Source organism: Lepisosteus platostomus, chromosome 6 (assembly GCF_059453375.1).
Source record: "Lepisosteus platostomus isolate fLepPlt1 chromosome 6, fLepPlt1.hap1, whole genome shotgun sequence".
NCBI lineage: Eukaryota > Metazoa > Chordata > Actinopteri > Semionotiformes > Lepisosteidae > Lepisosteus > Lepisosteus platostomus.
The window spans coordinates 3669227-3684072 of NC_142616.1; the positions used below are offsets into that span (position 1 = coordinate 3669227).

The 14846-nt window shown below is 47.5% G+C and overlaps 1 protein-coding gene across 2 annotated transcripts; it reads right to left on the bottom strand.

The window, feature by feature from the left end:
* Nucleotides 1-4970: 4970 nt before the first annotated feature.
* LOC148659642 (E3 ubiquitin-protein ligase TRIM39-like) lies at nucleotides 4971-14735 on the bottom strand. Of its 2 annotated transcripts, XM_088637565.1 has the most exons (7): nucleotides 14064-14735; nucleotides 12216-12311; nucleotides 11837-12070; nucleotides 11551-11710; nucleotides 11202-11261; nucleotides 7022-7047; nucleotides 4971-5947 (listed from the first exon to the last, which is right to left on the bottom strand). In XM_088637565.1, the coding sequence occupies exons 1-7, from the start codon at nucleotides 14652-14654 to the stop codon at nucleotides 5360-5362; spliced, it is 1755 nt and encodes a 584-aa protein (XP_088493691.1). In that variant the 5' UTR covers nucleotides 14655-14735; the 3' UTR covers nucleotides 4971-5359. The 2 variants fall into 2 exon arrangements, with proteins under 2 accessions (XP_088493691.1, XP_088493690.1); XM_088637564.1 differs by lacking the exon at nucleotides 7022-7047 and having other exon boundaries at nucleotides 4971-5913; nucleotides 14064-14734.
* Between the last annotated feature and the right edge of the window lie 111 nt (nucleotides 14736-14846).

Sequence of the window (14846 nt, forward strand, 5' to 3'; positions counted from 1 at the left end):
GCGGCGCACACACTCACACATTTCACTTCCTGGATCTGCACAGAGCTGCGGGGGTGTGATTATTAGGGGGTGTGGTTGCTAGGGGTGTGATTAGGGTTGTCAGGGGGTGTGGTGAAACAGGACGCGGCGCACACACTCAAACAGCAGCGAGGGACACGCGTGACGAAACAAGCCGAGAGGAAGTCGAGGAGTCTGGGACGTGTCACCATCCCCACCCCTCCTCTAGGGGGCGCGCCGGTCCTCTCCGATGTCCCCTGGTGACGGGCCCCTGCCCCCAGTCCTGCCCCTCCCGCTGTTCCGGGCTCAGCACTGGGAAGACCCGCCTGCCAGCAGCTCCAGGAGAGACCCGACGGCACGGCTTCACCCCGACTTCACCCTGACCCCTGAGTCCGGGGCTCGCAGCGCCTGGTTCGAGTCCCTGTCCCTGCCCCGGATCCCCTTCCGGATCGGAACCCGTCTGTCTCGGATGGACCCCCCGGCTCCTGTTTCAATAAGTTTGAAACATTTATTTTCATTCTCTAGGAATCTGAAAAGTGCAAAAGCAAGTGAACGTTTGTTCTATGTCAAAAATAATCTTCTTATATAATTTCCTTCATCACCTCTGGCGGTTAATTGTTTTTTTTTCTGATTGTGTCTTTTTCCTCTTGTACTGGTTTCTGCTCCTCTAGTTGTAGTTGTATCTGTAAATTCTTTAAACACTGAATCATTTAAAAAAAAACAACGAAACCAGCCCTGCTCAAACTCCTCAACCTCATCATGACAGCCGGCTGTTTCCCCGAGGCCTGGAACCAAGGACTGATCACGCCCATCTGTAAGAGTGGAGACAGACTCCATCCCAACAACTACCGGGCATCTGTGTGAACAGTAACCTGGGGAAGGTATTCTGCAGTATCCTGAACACATGAATACTGGCCTTCCTTACCGAACACAGTGTCCTGAGCAAGAGTCAGATTGGCTTCTTGCCAGATCACCGCACATCTGATCACATTTACACCCTACACACACTGACAGACAAACACGTCCACCAGAAACACAAAGGAAACATTTTTGTCTGCTTTGTCTATTTCGAAAAAGCATTTGACTCGATTTGGCGTGAAGGACTCTTTTACAAAGCCCTCCAAAGTGGTGCAGAAGACAAACTCCACAACGTCAATGTGCTCAGAGAACACATCCCAATCAAAAACCTTTATGATGTTGGCACAGCTTTGCACCACATGCATATTATATTTGGAAGAACAAAGATATAATAATAATAATAATAATAATAATAATAATTGCTGACACTTATATAGCGCTTTTCTGGACACTCCACTCAAAGCTCTTTAGAGGTCATGGGGATCCCCTCCACCACCACCAGTGTGCAGCCCCACCTGGATGATGCACCAGTACACTCACCACACACCAGCTCTCAGTGGGGAGGAGAGCAGAGGGAAGCCAGTTCAGAGAGGTGGGTTATTAGGAGGCCATGATTGGTAAGGGCCAATGGGAAATTTGGCCAGGACACCCCTACTCTTTTCGAGAAACACCCTGGGATTTTTAATGACCACAGAGAGTCATTAAAAATCCCAGGGTCTCATCCGAAGGACGGCGCCTGTTTTACACTATAGTGTCCCCGTCACTACACTGGGGCATCAGGACCCACACAGAGTGCAGGGAGAGAGCGCCCCCTGCTGGCCCCACTAACACCTCTCCCAGGAGTCTCCCCTCCAGGTACTGGCCAGGCTCCCCCTGCTGGGCTCCAGTGGGCTGGGAGCTGGTTGAGAGCGCCCCCTGCTGGCCCCACTCACCCCTCTCCCAGGAGTCTCCCCTCCAGGTACTGGCCAGGCTCCCCCTGCTGGGCTCCAGTGGGCTGGGAGCTGGGAGAGAGCGCCCCCAGCTGGGCTCCAGTGGGCTGCCAGTTGTGAGCTGCAGAGTGACCTGGCTGCTGTCCAGATCAAAACGTGCCAAACCATTGGAAAGAACTAATAATGCAATTGGAGACTTGTTGATTGAGGTAATACAGCACATCTTGAGAGCTACATAGCTCAGTAGCTACGGCGAGCAATGAAGAGATTCGGATGGCCTAAAAGCTGTTTTTGCAGAGGTACATCCCCTTCCACCCAAACCCACCCGTTTGGACATAACTTCTACAGAGGAGACAACTCTAAAGTCAGGACTCCGCGACCTGGCAGTGGTGTTTTGTGGCTGTAAGTGACTGAACACGCGGTCTCAGAAGTGGTGAAAAGACCGACCCCCGACTAACGCCAAGCGTCCGCACGTCAGTACAAGACTTGGACTTGCGAAAGCATTTTTTGCTGAGGGGCAGAATCAGAGAATGTGGGGGCAGGAAGGAGGTGATGTGATGGTCAGGGGTGCTGCAGCTGAACCTTGAACTTGAACTTGAACTTTACTGCCATATGTAACCGGTACTGGTCCAATGGAATTCTTACTGACAGGAAGTCTCTCGATTGTAAAACAGGTGTAAAAAACAAAACAAAGTGCAAACAGTGCATCAGGACAATATAGAAACAAACAATAGACAATGTGCAAGTAAACATGTAGACAGTTTGAATGTAAACAATACAGACGTGTAAACAGTGACTGGAGATGTGCAATAGATAAGAAATCACAACGAGGTAGATGGTGATGGTGTAGGTGTGGTCCGAGGGGGATGGCTCAATGTTTTCGCCAGTCTCACTGCTTGTGGATAGAAGCTATTGAAGAATCTGGTGGTCAGTGTCTGTGTGCTCTTGTATCTCTTGCCTGAGGGCAGTGGGGTGAAGAGCTCATGCCCGGGGTGGTGACTGTCCTCTGTGATGGCCAGAATTCTACCACGGCAGCGGTCCCCATAGAGCTGTTTAATCTCGGTGAGACCGCAGCCGATGATCTTCTGGGCCATATTGACCATTCTCTGCAGTGCCTTTCTTTCTCGCGAAGAGGTGTTGCCATACCACACGGTGATCCCGTTGGTGAGGACGCTCTCGATGGTGCAGCGGTAGAAGTTCACCAACACATGTATTGGCATCCCCCAGCGCTTGAGGCACCTCAAGAAATAAAGGCGCTGCTGAGCCTTCTTCATGATAGAGTCAGTGTTCACAGTCCAGGTTAGATCTTTAGAGATGTGAATTCCCAAAAACCTAAAGCTGGTGACTGTTTCCACTTCCGTTCCACCAATACTGAGTGGGCTGTGAGTGTGTGGCCTGTGTGTCCGAAAGTCCACTATTAGCTCTTTCGTTTTCTTTACATTCAAGTCCAGGTTATTGCTATGACACCACGCAAGCAGCTGTACGACTTCATCCCTGTAAGTGGACTCGTCATCATCACTGTTCAGTCCTATTATAGTGGTGTCATCTGCAAACTTAATGATGTGGTTGTTGCTGTGTCTTGCTGTGCAGTCGTGAGTGAACAGGGAGTACAACCTTGGACTCAGACAGCAGCCTTGTGGGGTTCCAGTGCTCAGGGTGAGTGGTGTTGATGTTTTATTGCCTATCCGCACCACCTGTGGTCTCTCGATAAGAAAGTCCAGCAGCCAGTTGCAGACAGAGGTGCACAGACCTAATCCCCTGAGCTTTGTCACCAGTTGACTGGGTATGATGGAATTGAATGCTGAACTGTAGTCCACAAACAGCATTCTCACATACGAGTTCTTAGTGTCCAGGTGTTCCAAGGCTGTATGCAGAGCCAGGGAGACGGCATCATCCACTGATGTGTTGTTCTGGTAGGCGAACTGCAAGGGGTCCAGGGACTCTGTGATGGAGGAGTTGATGTGTGACAACACCAGCTTCTCCAGGCATTTCATCACCACAGATGTTAATGGTGGTGATGAAACACCACCAACATTGTTTTTACCACATTCTAGTCATAGAGAAATTTTAGTCAAGCGGTTTAATTTATGTGCATAATAAAATGTATTTCTAAGAGAATAATTGAACAGCTCTAAGTTCGATACTCATTTTGTCAACAGTGTTTTCCCGCGGTACAGCGCTGCGTCACGAAGCGAACAAAGTGAAATATTTCAGATGCGGTCGGAGAGGGCGGTACTGAGAGTCCTGAACTGGACGTTTCTCAGGTTGTTCTGAGAGTCTGGACACGGCTGGGATTAAAACAAAAGTTGAACAAGTAACGAATTGTAGCGCGTTTTGTTCCAATACAGAGAAACTAAAATAAGCGAAATGAAATATATTTATTTTTCTGTACATGCCAAAGTTTCACAAATAATCCCTCAGATAATGATGTTGAATACACAAACTGCCGAAACAGTGCAGTCTCTCGTGTTTCAGGTTAGTTTATATATATTAAACACAGCTGAACACAACAGCAGGAATGAGTTTAACTTCACTTCTTACTAGAAAAGCAGGTCTGTCGCCATCCTCTAACCCGCTTGCTCTAGGGAGCGTCTCACAATTACCACACTAACCAGCGCACAAGGGAGTGTGTTAAAACTACCTCTCATGACACAGTCCCTCTGTGGACAGAGAATCGTCCACACGAAATGTCCAAACGGCAGGACAGAACACAAGACTGACACGGAGCCCAAGTTTCTGTCCGTGAAGGAAAAAACTCGCCGCTGCCAACAAACTTTTGGGCATCATATGAAGGAAAGCGGAGCTTTCACTGGCCCATTACCAAACTTCATTGGGAAATAAAATAAAGAAAAGACTAGAAAGAAGCATCCACTTTTCCCTGGATCACGATCAGAGATCAAATAAAACGTCTCTCACAAACCACCACAGTAAAAATAAACCCCAAACGAACATAAAATACCGAATATAGTCATGTATCCCTGTATTAAAGGGAGCCGGGTATTAGACTGGCTGGAGATGCTCACAGACACAGCGCTGGTGATAAACTACAACTCCCACAACCACCCTGAGCCACTTCCTGTCTGCGTCACTGTCCCTATTCCTCCAGGCTGTGGTGACGTCACCGGGTCCCTCCCCGATCTGGCAGCTTCACAGGCACCGGCGCGCGCAGGAGAGACTCACACGGGATTTCATTTTTAAAAGTTTATTTTCTCAAAAATTAGAAGAAAAACACAGCAGGGTTTCCAGAGATATTTACAAGTCAGGAGTACAGCTGGCTGGTAGTGAGTTATCTCGCCCTCTCTCGTACATGCTATTTTTCCCCGTTTAAATGTGTTATAGTAAATAAAAAATTTAAACACGACACAACATCATCAGTTCTGAAATTCATCATCTCGCCCTCTCTCGTACATGTTATTTTTCCTCATCTAATTTTTTTAATATAACGCATTTAAACACGACACAACATCATCATCTACAATTACTACTATATTTCTGACCTCACCTCACTGCCCGTCAGTAAACCCGTCTCCCAGTGTGAGCAGTGGACAGAGAGCTGGGAGAGAGTCAGCCTGTGTTCATGAGTCAGTGACGGGTTTAATCTCCACACTGACAGCAGGCAGCAGCTCAAGGCCTTTATCTAAATCCCAGGTACTGAAGACAGGATAGATCTTCTCCCCCTGAGGGAAGACCATGTCAGTGAAAGTGTAGACATGAGCTCTGGACTCCACTGTGTAAAAGGAGACCTTCCTCTCCTCAATATCCACACACACCCCCAGCTTCCTGGGCCGCAGACTGAGGGGGAGACGGGTCTCAGGGTCAGTGAGAGCAGAGAAACAAGACCAGTAAGAGTTAGACTCCAGACACCAGTAACCCTGCTGGGGAGAGAAGCTGAACCCCCCTTTCCTCTCTGCAGACTCTCTGGTCACTCCTATTGTCCACCAGTCATTCACCTCCACCTCCCAGTAGTGTCTCCCTGAGGTGAAGGCCTCCCTGCTCACGACACAGGACCAGTGATCAAATCTGTGAGGATTGTCAGAGAGACTCTTCCTCTGTCCCCGTCTCACTCTCTTCCCATCCTCAGACAGGCTGAGCCCACAGTGAGCTGTATCAGGGTCCAGAGTCACAGCAGCTGGGGAATAAAACACAAACATCACAACAGGCTCCTGCCGATCACAGTCCAACTCAACTCCATCAGACTGTGAAATGTCTTTGTCCCCAAACACACCGAGAGAGAAACACCAGTCAATTACTAATGACTGCTCTTCCCTTCCAGAGAAACGACATCTTCTTCACTGTTTCACTATTATTACACATGGGAGTGATCCCAATATCCTCTAAATACAAACATTAAACACTTGTGTTCACAGCGATGAAACTTTATTTTTTAAACGACATTATTAATAAACACAGGACCGACCGGACTGCAGGAGAAACTGAGAGTCTGGACACGGCTGGCTCGCTTTCAAACACTTCACAACCCACCACAGCGACCTTTTTACTGTAAGAAACTGGACAGCCTGTCTGTTAAACCGGTTTATTTCAAATCCCAGTTCAGCAGCTCGTTCATCTTCTCTGAGACCATTTTCCTGACGACGCAGAATAAAAAAGTGCTGAATTCAAAGACTGTATAGTGCTCGTTTTTACAGAAAACAAATATAATGGAAAAAGCAAAACCTTGCTGAAATATAAGAAAGCCTTCCCACTTACTTAGAAAATGCGAAGAAATATCCAAAGTGTTCAGTTTAAAGCAGAAATAACACATCCAGAAACCCGGAGAGAAAGACGAGAGAAACAGAGGCGCTCATACTGACTTCAGACTGCTCGCGCTCACTGTCCGCCTCTCTGATAGGGCACACCAGCTGTCAATCAGTGAGCTCTGACCACTGAGAGACGGGGGCGGGGCTTATACATGCCCAGAGCGAATGGGGGTTTTAATCGATTCAAGAAGCTTTATTCGCATGACTAATGAATACTGACTTAATACTCTCCTCATACTTAATACTTCAGTGTAAACTATTAATACTTAATACTGAGTAAATACTCCCCTTTGCCTGTCTGCCTGTCAATCTAGTGAAGATCAAAGATATTCTTATCAGCTCTTATTTTTTGACTCCTGGAGCCTAGAAAGGCTGACACAGTCACCTACATGAATTTATAAAAACATCAGCAGCCATATCACTCTGCAACTCACAACTGGCAGCCCACTGCAGCTCAGCAGGTGTGAGCCTGGTCAGAACCTGGATGGGAGACCTCCTGGAAAAAACTAAGGCTGCTTCTGGAAGAGGTGTGAGTGGGGCCAACAGGGGGTGCTCACCCTGCAGTCTATGTGGGTCCTATTTCCCCAGTATAGGGATGGGGACATGATACTGTAAACAGGCGCTGTCCTGTGGATGAGACTTAAAAACAAGGTCCTGTGTGGTCATTAAAAATTCCAGGGTGTTTCTTGAAAAGAGTAGGGGTGTAACACTGGTGTCCTGGCCACATTTCCCCCTGGCTTTTACCCATCATGGCCTCCTAATAACCCCCCTCTCTGAACTGGCTTCATCACTCTGCTCTCCTTCCCAATGAGAGCTGGTGTGTGGGGAGTGTTCTGGCACACTATGGCTGCAGTCGCATCATCCAGGTGGGGCTACACACTGGTGGTGGTGGAGGGGAGTCCCCATTACCTGTAAAGTGCTATATAAGTGTAAGCAATTATTATTAATACCTGAATTCATTTCTGGGCTCAAAGCGCCTTTATTTCAGTGATGAGAGAGGCCGCCCTCTTCTGGACACTGCAACTCTGAAGCCATCATGACAACATCTTCCACTGATATTTCACACTTATTCTGTGTAGAACAGGACACAGTGTCAAACACTGACTTACTCCACAGGAGAGTCTATCAGTCTGGAAACACAGACACCCTCTAGATCACTCCTGTTTGAAACGAGGTCCCCAATATCACAGGCAAACACCCCAATACACACTCACTCTGGTGGGACTAGTGAAATAATATTGACACTCCAGTGTCATTCTTAGTGAAACACACCACTGGGTCTCTTAATGACCAGGACCATGTGAGAACACCAGCTGGGCTGAAGAGAAAGACCCCAAAGTTATTACCCCTGGCCAGTAAGAGGAGCCCTACAGCCCCAGTAAATACCCCTCTTAAACTAACCATGAGCACCTGACTCTGACATGTCTGAGCTGCTCTGAGGAAAACAGGCTGTACTGTGACCCCAAGCTTCTCTCTGTCTGTGTGTCTGTGTCTCATGGAGAGCAAGCTGGGGTACTGTATGTGAAAAGATGAATTCCTAATGCAAGAGATTTTATATGGCAAATAAAGAGATCTTGATCTTAAACGTGTGTCATTTTTACCATTTCTGTGACAAGTAGAATTGACACAGCTTTCCAAACATCTGTTCTTCTTGATGTGAAACTGCAGAAACATGTCCTGTACAGAGTGTTTCCTCATTCTTTCAACACTGAACAGAATACATTTACGATGACTTATACCTGCTGTTGGCTTCCTGTTACTGTTGGTCCCAGTAAACAGCAAGCCAGCAATGAACAAACTGTGTAACGGGTTGTGTGTCGTTCTAAATTCTTTTTCTTTTTGTCTGTCATTCCCCTATCTCTTCACAGTCATCTGCGCAAAATACACAGAAATACTGTTTCTTCCCCCTTCAACTTATACCTCTCCTGCATTTTACTGTGTAATTCCCAATTCAAGTGTATTTGATGTCTGCAGACTGTAGTCTAAAAGCATTTGAGGTTTTTGTGCTTAAAGATTTAGTGACTGACCAACAATAACCCAAGACATTCTTATTTTGGCAGGATATCAAGAACAAATGATGTTGGGTTTTCCTATCGCTCTGTTTGTTCAGACAGATCAAGTCCTGACTGTTTCTTCCTGCTGACCCATCAGCCTGGTTGATGTGTGAAGAGAAGCAGCCATTTCTCAGACCAGAGAGAGGCCTACAGGCCCCAGAGGAGCCCCTGTACCAGAGTCACACTGCTGCCGCTCACAAGAGGCTGTGTGTCTGTGAAGCTGCAGGGGAAGAGCACTGTCATCATACCATCATTATTGTGAGACTGGCTCTGCTCCTGAATATTCCAGTTATTCACAAATCCAGGGTCTCAGACTCTGACACATTCTGACAGATGGAGAATCGCAAAGGGCTGTGGCAAGACGGACTTCCCAAGGAATTCTACACCTGCTTCTGGGACACCCCAGTGGCAGACCTGGTGGAGGTGGAACAAGAGCTCTTCCATCAGCAAAAAGCTTGGACACAGGATGAGGGAAGGTGTCATCTCTCAGCACTTCAGTAGAGGTTCAAAAGATGCTCTGCATGGATATCAAGATCGTGTCCAAGCTACTGGCCATTAGACTGAGGACCGCCCTGCCCCACATCACCAACAGTGACCAGACATGTGGGGTGGGAGGGTGATAAGTCAGCTGGAACCTCCAGCTCACCAGAGATGCCATCACCTGGGCCGAGGACCAGAACGTGCCCATGATGGTGGTGAGCCTGGACCAGGAGAAAGCCTTCGACACAGTAAACCACAGCTATCTGTTCAGAGGGCTGGAGCACTTCAGATTCTGAGAAAGTTTCAGCTGCTGGACAGAGATACTGTACTCTGAAGTGGGCAGTAGGGTCAACATGAACAGACATCTTTGGGATTGAATCCCCCAGGAATCTGGAGTAGGACAAGAGTGTCCTCTTTCACCTCTTCTCTATGTTCTCATTATAGAGCTGTAGGCAGAGGCACAGGGGAAGTCCTCAAGATCTCCCAGTACACATGACGCTGTTCCTGATTTCAGACAGGGGGTTGCAGAGTGGGCTGCAGGTTAGGGAGCAGTACTGCAGGGCCTCAGAATTGAGGCTAATAAACAGAAAGAGCAAGGGCAAGCTCTTTGGACCCTGGAGGGACAGGAACATGCCGCCAGAAGGTCTCAAGCTTTGCATGGAGCCCCTAATGATACTGGTGGTTTCATTTCAGAGCCAGGACAACAAGAACATTAACTGGACAGAGAGGACCGTCAAGGTCAACGTGTAACTGGGCCTGTGGAAGACTCGCACGCTGACTCTCATGGGGAAAGTGAGGGTGCTGAAGACAGACACCCTGCTGGCTTTAGCTGACCTGGTCGTGGTGTACCCTCTGTCAGCCAGACTCAGACAAGCGCTGCAAGGGATGGTGGAACAGGTACGAGTACATCACAAGGAACCAGATGTGCCAGACAGTGAGGAAGGGGGAGAGATGTGTCGAATTTCCCTCTGAAACTCCACTGCATCTTCTTCTGCAACCTCTGTCACTAGGGGCTGGACCCCATCAGTCACAATTCTCAGTACTTTGTCAGGCTGTGGTTCTCCCTCCCAATGAAGCATCTGATCCGGTGTCAAACACTAGTCCTAAAGCAGAAAACTGACCGGAGACCTACTAGGAGGTATGAGGCCATGAGACAGCCAGAGCTCTGCACCAACAAAAGGCACTATACAAGGAAGAGAAAGGAGGAACTAGTCACCAGGGCGAGACAGATGATCCTACAGGTCACCGGGGAGGGGCTGACGATCCCATGGGAGACCTGGGTAAAGACTCAACCCAGAGGACTAGACAACAAGCTGAAGGCCCTCAGCTGGATGACTGTGCACCAGAGCTGGTGACCAGAGAGGTGTCATGCCCTCTGCAGCCAAAGGGCGCTCCTACTCTGTCCTGTCCCAAGCAAAGCTTGTGCTTTGCTGTCCTTCCAGTGTCTCTGTCTCTGGGGATATATAAGTCCAGGTCTCTCATTCCCCTTCGCTCATCATTGACGTTCGGATGTCCTGAGACCCGCCCAGCACCAGGTCGCCCCACGTCCGCTGCCTGAGGACATTGGTTTCTATACGACTCCTGAACTGCTGAACTGTTTCATCAGAGCACTGGACAGTACTGAGGGCTGAAGAAAACCCAGAAAAACCTGTTCTTTAGTGCTCCTGTTGAGAAATGGACAGTCGCAGTTTCAGAGCCAGGACTGCAGCCAGTGGTAACACCCAGGAGGCTTGGAGGGGCTCTTATTGTGTGAACCAGCCTCACTGACCACTTGCAAAATAGAATGATTGATAATGGACAATCACCCTTTTTGAGACGATTTAAATTCTGTAGAAGAGTTGTTGTCAGAATTGTATTCTCTGTAAGCATTGTGCACTGCACATTGTTGTAATGAAGTGCATTTTCTTAAATAAACTACACCCTCTGGAACTTCTGTGTCCATCTATGTGTTTGACACAGTGTGTCTCTGATCCACACAGAGTGACTGTCTACAAGCTTGACGTTCTGAATTCAGACGTGTATCAGCATGTATCAGAGTGTGAATCAGTGTGTGTGTCAGAGTGTGTATCAGTTTCTGTATCACTGTTCCTGCTGTGTGTTTGAGCTGAAGGTGAAAACAGACTCACAGTGTAAAAGCTCTGCTCTGGACCCGGGCTCTGGAGTCTGCAGACTGTAGACTTCAGTCACTGGGGAGACACACAGAGAAATGTCTCATCAGGGCTGCAGTAACAGAGTATCAGGAATAACATGTTCTACTGGACTGGGACTGTAGCCCCTATTTAAACGTTCCTGTTAAACTATATACAGCACAATATAACAACACACTTACTGTCATAAAGATTTGTGAGACTGGAGATTTTAAGATATTTCACCTAGAATCTGAATCATTGACTGATAAGCTGCATTGACAATATAAGAGAAAAACAGGAAATATATAAGCTATCCAGAAAGACATCAGTGTGTTTCTCTACTAACCTGTTGTGGAAATCTTTATTGATTCCTTCTTGCAGAGATCCTCCAGTCGCTCTTTCAGTCCAGAGACAGCTCTCTTCACTGCCTTAGGAGAGAAGTGTGGACGGACAGGGATGCTGGGTGAGTCTCCAGCTCCAGGAGGGACACAGACAGACTGGAAATCCTGCAGCAGGGAAGAGAAAGAGGAGTTTCCAGTCAAACACAACACACATTCCTGGGGAGAAGCCAGGAGCAGCTCTGTGTGAGAGACACCCTTCTGCACTGCAGAGTCACAGAGCAGTGATGTTACCTGGAGGAAATGGATGTGATCCTCTGTGTGTGAGATCTGGTCCAGCTCAGCATCTCTCCTCTTCAGCTCAGTGATCTCCTTCTCCAGTCGCTCTAGAAGTCCTTCAGCCTGACTCACTGCAGCCCTCTCTTGAGCTCTGATCAGATCTGTGACCTCAGAGCGTGTTCTCTCAATGGAGCGGATCAGCTCAGTAAAGATCCTGTCAGTGTCCTGTACTGCTGTGCGTGCAGAGCTCTGAGGGAGGAGACACACACTGGATTATTACACAGGAAAACACTCAAACTACATTATGCTGTATGCTCTGTTTCCAAAGGGTACTGTCCAGTGTCCAGCTGTGGAAATGTGTGTCTTTCTGTCCACTTATCTGGTGAATACCCACTCTGAGTGACTCCACAGCCTGTCTCAGCTCCTGCAGCTTCTTCTCTCTCTCCTGGAGTCTCTGCTGGGTTTGTGTCTGTGTCTCCCCCAGCTGCTTCTGTGGAGAAACAGAGACACTCAGGACATTTCTGCTGTAAGAGAATCACATCACAGAGACACCCCTTAGAGTCACCCTGGGAAACCCACACTCTGTATCCCTGATGTCTTATCCACACGAGATGTGTTTCCTGGTCCTGTCTGACATGCTCCTGTTTCAAGTCTAATCTACACCGGCAGCGTGTGCAGCGCAGCAGACACCTGACACCTGGGTCTGCACATCTGTATGTGAGGTGAAATGTAAAAAGGAGATAATTGTGTTTCAAATGATATATAAAACATCATCTAGAGATAGTTCAGGTGGGGAGCTGCGTCAGCATGCGTAGGCTGCAAAGGAACAAGCTAGGTTTATTCCATACTGAAAAAAAAGAAGAAAGAAAACACAACGTTTCGGCCATGGAGTCCTCAGTATAATAAATGAATCCTTGAGCACTGATGTGGTACCAGTGGATTCACAGCTGCTGCTGTTACCCCTGTGTGAGAAAGAGAGTCATGGCTCTGGACAGCCTGAACAACTTTCACCCTCTCTCCAACTTTCATACCCTTTCATTACCTTTTCATGCAGAAGGTTTACAGTGTGATGTTAGATTTCAGGTATATAATCCTCTTTGAACTCCAATATGGTTTCAGACAACTTCACAGCACAGAAAGTGCCCTGGTCAAAGTCACAAACGATCTTCTAACGCCTTCTGATTCTCGTTCTCTTTCTGTCCTCATTCTTACTGAGCTCAGTGCTGCTTTCGACACTGTCAGCCATGACCTCTCACTTTCTTGTCTTGAGACTGTGTTTGGAGTTTCTGACACTGCTCTTCAATGGTTCCAGTCTTACCTCACTGATCACTTTCACTTTGTCTCTTTTTCTCTGACATAAACACATGCATGACTCACAATTTCCTTCATTTAAACTGCTACAAGACAGAAGTCATGCTTCTTGGCACACCAATGCAGTATCCTTATCTGTGGATGACACTGTACTGGAGTAACAGTCAAAATTGAACTTGGGGGTGATATCTGATCCAGGATGACATATTCAACAAATTATCAAAACATCATTCTTCCACCTCAGAAATACTGCCAGGCTGCGTCCTATGTTATATCTAATTGTTGCTGAAAAGCTGGTCAACTCTTTCATCTTTATGGGTATCATAGAGTCACCTTCCCTGAGCTCTTTCAAATCCAGACTCACAATCTTCTGTTTCAGAAGGGTTTTAATTTAACTGGGTCTGTTTCTGCTTCATTGCTTTTATACTTTTTTCCAAATCCCCCTTCTACCTTCTACCTTTTGTGTTCGGTAAAGTGCTTTGAGAAGCCATTTTAAATCTATCATATAAAAATAGAGTTTATTATTATAAATAATAATACTATTGTGCTGAAATTAAAGCAAAACCTCATTAATGAGGGTGCAGTCTGTTCTAGAGGTGTTGAGTGTGCTGTGCATTAATGTGGGTGCAGTCTGTTCTAGAGGTGTTGAGTGTGTTGTGAAGTTGTACGGTGCTTCATGAGGACAGTAAAGAGAGAAACAGTGAAGGAGAGGAGGAGGAGATAATGAGCAACAGACAGAAGAACAGGAGACACTTCAGAGACACAACCAGTGTGGATCACAGCTGAGTACATGAGCAGGACTCAACAGTGGAGATCCAGCATTACAGATACAGTAAATACAGTCCAGAGATCACTTAAAGCCCCCAAATATCCTAAATATCCTTTTTACATTTTGTACTAGACACTTTATGAGCAGACACAAAGTCCTCACCTGTTTCTCAGTCCTTCCTGCTGCAGCTGAGACAGTATCATGGCCTCTGTGTTCATCCATTGCACAAAGATAACAAACACACTTCTCATCAGTACGGCAATAGAACTCCAGCAGTTTGTCATGAGTGGAGCAGATCTTCTCCTGCAGTTGTCCTGTGGCATCAGCCAGCTCCTGTCTGTGTCCAGGGTGGAGCTCATTGTGTAGATTGAGGTGAGTCTGACAGTAAGAGGCCAGACACACCAGACAGGATTTCACAGCTCCCCTCTGTCTCCCAGTGCAGACATCACACAGCACATCTCCAGGGCCAGCAGGACTGTGAGCAGGAGGAGGGCCACTGAGCCCTGTCTCCTTCAGTTTCTCCACCACTTCAGCCAGGATGGTGTTTCTGTGAAGATCAGGTCTTGGGGTGAAGGTCTGTCTGCACTGGGGGCAGCTGTAGATCCCAGTCTGATCTTCCTGATCCCAGCATTTCTTAATACAGCCCTTACAGTAACTGTGTCCACAGAGCAGAGTCACTGGATCCTTCAGCAAATCCAGACACACTGAGCAGCTGAACTGGTCCTGAGAAACTGAAATACTGCCTTCTGCCATTTTTCTGACAAGTAGAAACTGCACAGAGAGGAGCAGTAGAGAAAGAGCTGCAGTGAGGCTGTTTCTAGTAAAACGAAACTGATCTCTGAGTTTCACTTCCTGGATCTGCACAGAGCTGCAGGGGTGTGATTATTAGGGGGTGTGGTTGTTAGGGGGTGTGGTTAGGGTTGTCAGGGGGAGTGGTTTAGAACT

Coding starts and splice junctions, on each gene's coding strand:
- LOC148659642 (XM_088637565.1), bottom strand. CDS start 14,654: ATGGCAGAAGGCAGTATTTCAGTTTCTCAGGACCAGTTCAGCTGCTCA. Junction 12,071..12,215: donor AGGCTGTGGAGTCACTCAGA/GTGGGTATTCAC, acceptor CTCCTCCCTCAG/AGCTCTGCACGCACAGCAGT. Junction 11,262..11,550: donor AATAAAGATTTCCACAACAG/GTTAGTAGAGAA, acceptor GTGTCTCCCCAG/TGACTGAAGTCTACAGTCTG.